Source organism: Triticum aestivum, chromosome 1A (genome assembly GCF_018294505.1).
Source record: "Triticum aestivum cultivar Chinese Spring chromosome 1A, IWGSC CS RefSeq v2.1, whole genome shotgun sequence".
NCBI lineage: Eukaryota > Viridiplantae > Streptophyta > Magnoliopsida > Poales > Poaceae > Triticum > Triticum aestivum.
Window position 1 is genome coordinate 476421808 of NC_057794.1, and position 5622 is coordinate 476427429.

At 58.6% G+C, this 5622-nt stretch overlaps 1 protein-coding gene across 1 annotated transcript; it reads left to right on the top strand.

Moving 5' to 3' along the window:
• Window positions 1–887: 887 nt before the first annotated feature.
• On the top strand, window positions 888–3267 carry LOC123058376 (protein OCTOPUS). Its single transcript, XM_044481114.1, has one exon. It carries the CDS (start codon window positions 1134–1136, stop codon window positions 3066–3068), a length of 1935 nt encoding a protein of 644 aa, XP_044337049.1. The 5' UTR covers window positions 888–1133; the 3' UTR covers window positions 3069–3267.
• Window positions 3268–5622: the final 2355 nt, after the last annotated feature.

Below are 5622 nucleotides of genomic sequence, written 5' to 3' on the forward strand. Positions count from 1 at the left end.
TGGCAAGTGTGCTTCGCTCGACACATCGTTTACGTGGGCACGTCTATGTTGGGGTTGTGCGAGTGTGTGGCTATCGTCGTGTGGTGATCTGGCTTTGTAGTAGTGACTACTTTTACTCGAAGCGAGGTCAGAACATAGTGTACCTTTTTTATTTGAAGTGAGGCTGACAATATAGAGCGACTTCAGTTTGATGGTTCTCTTCGAGTACATGGTCTCGAGTTCTAAGAAATTTTTTTAGGCCTAACCCTTTATAGTTGTACGTAGCAATGGTCGTGTTTTCCACATCATCCCTTTGTTGCGGGCATTTTTGCACTATCGTTGTATTTATCTCCAAAGTGAAAATGCACAGTCTAGCCATTATTGTTAGATCAGAAGAGGACATCGCTCGCACGTCATTTTCTTTTCGAAGACGTCATTGTTAGAGAACCACTCTCTCATTATGGGCGTCACACTTATGGTTGCTACTGCATGATGTAGATCGCTTTGACATGGCCATCAGAGGTCATATAGTCTGTTTTTCTTTACGTACTTATATATTTTAGAATATTTTGAGTGTGTTCAATCTCCCTGCCTCGACTAGCCTTTAACATTGTGTTTATGTAATACTTTCTCCGTTCATAATTATACGATATTCTAACTTCATTTTAATTCGGATGCATATGAATGTGTTTTAGTGTGTTTTTAAAATTATTTTAGTTCCTATTATGTCCTATATAATTCATATTGAAATATCTAAATTGTCTTATAGTAATTCGGAACGGATTGCAGTAGAAAACATCGAACATCTACTGCTTGATCCCAGGAAATTTGGTAAAAAGCACATTCAAAAGATGGAGGTAAGATACAGAAAGCTTGAACGAAGCAGAGAGGAAGAGAGACGACGGCCCCGGTGATTTCCATTCACCTTTCACTTTCATCTCCGTGTCTATGTCCATTTTCATCCTTTTACCTCGCACTACGTTCTAAAACCAGAAGCAGCCCTCGAGCCCGTCCACTCACGCCCCCTCATCACACCAGCCTGCGCCACTCCACTTACTACTGGTACGGCGCGACGCCAGGCCAGAGCAGTGTACCACCGCGCCCGAGAGACGTGATGGCGCGCTGGCGCCGCGACGAGTGACGAAGCCGCCGCGATGACGCTGCAGATGGAGCCGCCGCGGCCGCCGCCGCTCAAGTCCGTGGCGACGAGCTGCGACCTGCACCCGGAGGAGACCTTCACCGGCTTCTGCACCGCCTGCCTCCGCGAGCGCCTGGCGGGCCTCGAGGCCTCCGCGGCCGCGGCCGCCGCGCCGGGCCGCAAGTCCACCTCCGCCATCCGCTCCCTCTTCTCCAGGCCCTTCGCCGCGGCGCCGTTGGGCTCCGGCGCCGCCCCGCCGGACCTCCGCCGCTGCAAGTCCTTCTCGTGTGGCGGGCGCGGGGGCGACGCGCTCGCCGCGGACGAGCCGCAGCGCTGGTCGTGCGACGTGCGCGGGCGCAGCACGCTCTGGGCGCTGTTCCACCAGGACGACCGCGAGCGCGTCCGCGACGGCACGGCCTTCGGCGCGTTCCCCGCCTCCTCCTCCGCCGCGGCCGCGGCGCTCCCCGCCGAGTTCCACCAGCTGCCGCCGGCTCGACCGTGCGTCCCGGAGATCTTCTTGGAGGACGAGATCGTCATGGCAGAGAGCTCCGACGAGATAACTCCGGTGGTGGAGCCCGTCTTGGTCGTGGGCACCTCGGGAGAGATGGAGAACGAAGCTTATGGGACCAGGGAGGTCAAGGCCATGAAGGATCACATAGATCTTGAATCTTCGCTGCCCAAGAAGCCGCTGCCCATGGACCTGAAGGAGATCGCCGGGAGCTTCCGGCTCGCTGCCTCGGTCTTCAGCAAGAAGTGGCACAAGTGGCGGCGCAAGCAGAAACTCAAGAAGGAGGAGGCAGCCGGCAGCAAGGCAGCGGCCGCGGCAATGCCGCCGTCGGAGAAGCCATCCAACCCCTCGTTCCTTCGGCGGAGCCGCCTTCGTGGGGAAGCGGGCTCGGAGTTCGCCGGAGGCCGTCGTTCGTGCGACACGGACCCAAGATTCTCCCTTGATGCTGGCCGCATGTCTGTCGACGATGTAGGCCTATCCTGGGACGGGCCCCGCGCGTCCTGGGACGGCTACCTCTTCGGCGCCGGCGCCGGCATTGGCCTTGGCCGAGCGCCTCTGCCGCTGTCCCGGCTCCCGCCCATCCTGTCCGCGCTGGAGGACTCACCTGCCGGCGTGGTGGAGCGCTCCGATGGCCAAATTCCTGTGGAAGATGACTCGCAGCCAGAGCCCGACGGCGACGCCAACACCCCTGGCGGCTCGGCGCAGACGCGAGACTACTACATGGACACGTCGAGCAGGAGGCGCCGGAGCCTGGAGCGGTCAAGCTCCGTGCTGAGAAGGTCGTTCGAAGCGCCCGACCCAAAGCCAGCACCCACAGCGGCCGCCATCACCAATGCCACGGCGCCCCCGCTGATCGGCAGCTCGGAGTTCTACCACTTCCACCATGCCGAAGACCTGCTCGACCAAAGGTTCAGCTCCAACTCTGTCATCGAAGACTTCCCCGTGACCCTGGACGCCGCGTTCCCGGGCCCCGCCAAGAAGCCACGGCGTCTCGGCAAGGCGTGGAGCCTGTGGGGCTTCATACACCGCCGGGCCACGGGCCGGCGGAGCGACCCGTCCGACGCCGCGGACCGCGCGTTCTCGGAGCCGTGGCCGGAGCTGCGCGCCCGCGGGTACGGCAACGCCGGGATGCAGAGGTGCAACAGCAACGCCAGCGCGCGCAGCTCCTTCAGCAGCAACAGCGCCGGCCTGGGCAGCTCGCGGCGCTGCTTCGTGGACGGCCACGGCAGCGTGAAGCGGCGGCAGGAAGAGCAGTGCGTGCTGGAGCGGAACCGCAGCGCTCGGTACTCGCCGGGGCAGCACGCGGACAACGGCATGCTGCGGTTCTACCTGACCCCGCTGCGGAGCGCCAGCGGCCGGCGCGGCGCCACCGGGCTGCCGCCCAACGGCGGCCGGCACCTGCGGTCGCAGTCGTTCGCGAGGAGCATGCTCCGGCTGTACTGAGGCGTGGCATCTCGTTTCACCTGACCAGCAGTTCGGCGGCATTCGGGCTGAGTAGGAGTAGTTTCTTTGCAGCAGTGGTTAAGGCTTAGTGGTAGTATGATTAAGGTCTGATTAAGGGCAATGGTATAGTCATAAATCGTTTTATTACATGCTTGTGTAGGTTTGGATGGAATCATGGAATGGAACGAGGTTTATCTCATGTGATGACTTGTTTGTCTCGTGCTGTTCTTCTGCTATTGCTTCTGTCCGTCGTTGCCGTCCAGTGTTCACCTCGGATTTTTGGATGGATGGACAGAAGAACCTGTGGGAAGCTTTGGTGTTCATATGTTGTCACTTTGGTGTCAAAGTCTGGGACTGGGAGGGAGGGGGACCGTGTCTGTCGAATAGTAGCTTTGACATGAACGAGCAGCAGCACGTCGGCGTGACGTGGTGACGCCACGGGGGGAGAAGGTGCGTGCCGCGTTGGGCTCCGCGGCCCCGGTGCCAGCCCGCCACCTGACCGATCGACAGTTGCGGCGGCGGCGGCCGCCTCGTAAGCCGTTAAAGAGGGCGCGCACGCACGTTCCTTTGCCGGTCCCTAGGCGCGCTCTGGGGCTCGCCGTGCCGGCCCGGCCCGGGCCACCCACGCCGCCTGCCCCCGTATCGGCGGGCGGGCGCGCGCCCACGGCCACGAGCCGTGCCGCTGGCGCCCCGGCACGCCGTATTGTATTGCTGCTGCTGCCGCTGCTTCATTCATCGCGCCGCGCGCCATGCTGGCCACGCGCACGGGCCGCCGTTTATGCCGATGCTGGTCGGTTGGTTCGGACGCCGCGCACGCGCGCACGGGGCCGATCGGGGGCCGCGGGATTCTGATGTGGCCGACGCCGGCTCGACTTGTTTAGTCGTGATAATGATCAGCGCGGCGCCGGATCTGGATCGACTTGGGATCGCCCTGGGCGCGGGCGTGATCGCGGACATGTGCACGAGGAACCGCAAGGCCAAGGGGGTTGGTTCTTCAATGGGGTTTGCGCGCGGGTGTGGCACAGCTGCGCGGCGTGATGGCATTTTGCTGCTCCCCGACAAGCTCATGTTGTGTACTCCTACTACAGTATTGTTTGCACAAAATATGTTTACGAAATCAGCTTGGCGTGGTACTGGTAACTGTTGACACGCTGGTTAATTAGCATTTCTTCTCTCTTTTTTCTCGAGCGAGTGAAGTGAGCCGTCGGGCCACGTGATGTGGAGCTTGTCTCTCACGCCGGAATGAATGGGCGAGCACATCGAATGTACGTGAGCTGCCGAAGCAGCAGGCCAGGCCTGTACTGATCCAGCTGTTAAGTCGCGCATTCATGGCGCTGCCAGCCGCAGCCCGCAGTGAAGGCGAGCACGCGAAGCCAAGTAGTAGTGCTAGTGGTGGCATGATGATGACGCGAGCCTGCGGCGTCGCCCTTCTCTTCTCGCCAGCGTACCCCGCGCCGTCTGCTGCTCAGCAACGCCTCGCTGCTGCTTCCTTCCTTCCTTTGCAGCGTGTCGTCTGGTTTCGTTCTGGCCGTGCTGCTGCAGCAGCCAGCCGGCGTGTCTCATCTGATGTAGTAACATGTCATCGTGTCAGCTCAGCTCCTACTACTACTACTACTACTATTTCATGCCGGATGGAACCATCCATCCATCCTCGTAGACCATCAGGGATGCCACGTCTGTGCCTTGCGCTCCAAACACGCATCATGTGCTACAAGCGTACGCTGTATGTATAGGTCTCAAGGCTCTGCATGGGCTGTACGTTCGACTCGGGCTCTGGCCACTGAAACAACAGGAAACCCATCATTACCCTGCCCGTACTGTGCTTTTTTTACCATTTTTTGCAACATATCACCTCGCCCGTCTGCAGACACTGGCTTTGGGTACGATTGCAGTTAAACCCGTAATATGCAGCGGGAATAACAGCCAGACGACGGTACTGCCTCCACCCCGGGGGACAGCGTATACGTGTTCTTCTGAAACTTCAGATACGGAGTACTCAAGATTTGTATCGCATTACTGCGTGTGCCTGAAATTACTTTGCTGTGACGTACCGCCAAGCTCGTCAGTCCATTGTCCATACGAACAGCGGCTTGTACTCGAGCTCGTTCGTCGACGCCATTGATGACCTTGTCGACCACCGGTTGCAGCTTGCAGGCCGTGCCGTCGCTTCCTGTGTACGAGTACGTGCTGGTGATTCGCACACACAAAAAAGAAAGAGTACGTACTGGTGCTCCGTCCGGTGTACGTTCCTTATCACGAAATCCACTGTCGGCAGCTTCAAAACACCGGCTGAAGGGGACCAAGTTGAATGACTATTTGAATTCGCCAACCTTGCCCTGGCCCAAGTTGACCGTGGCTCGCGAAGCTGTTGGCCCATACGGCATACGCTTGCTTGCCTTGTCTTAAAAGAGTGCCCCTTTCCTGCGGCCAAAATCACTATTCTAACCTTGTCAGAAATCTTCAGCACAAAATAACCTCTTCCAGAAACTATTTCACGATCTGACTCTTTTTAAAACGCCAAACCTCGTGGCGTTATTGTCCAAAGTAGAAACGC

Bases quoted from the DNA above. Each gene is read 5' to 3' on its own strand.
- LOC123058376 (XM_044481114.1), top strand. From the start codon at position 1,134: ATGACGCTGCAGATGGAGCCGCCGCGGCCGCCGCCGCTCAAGTCCGTG.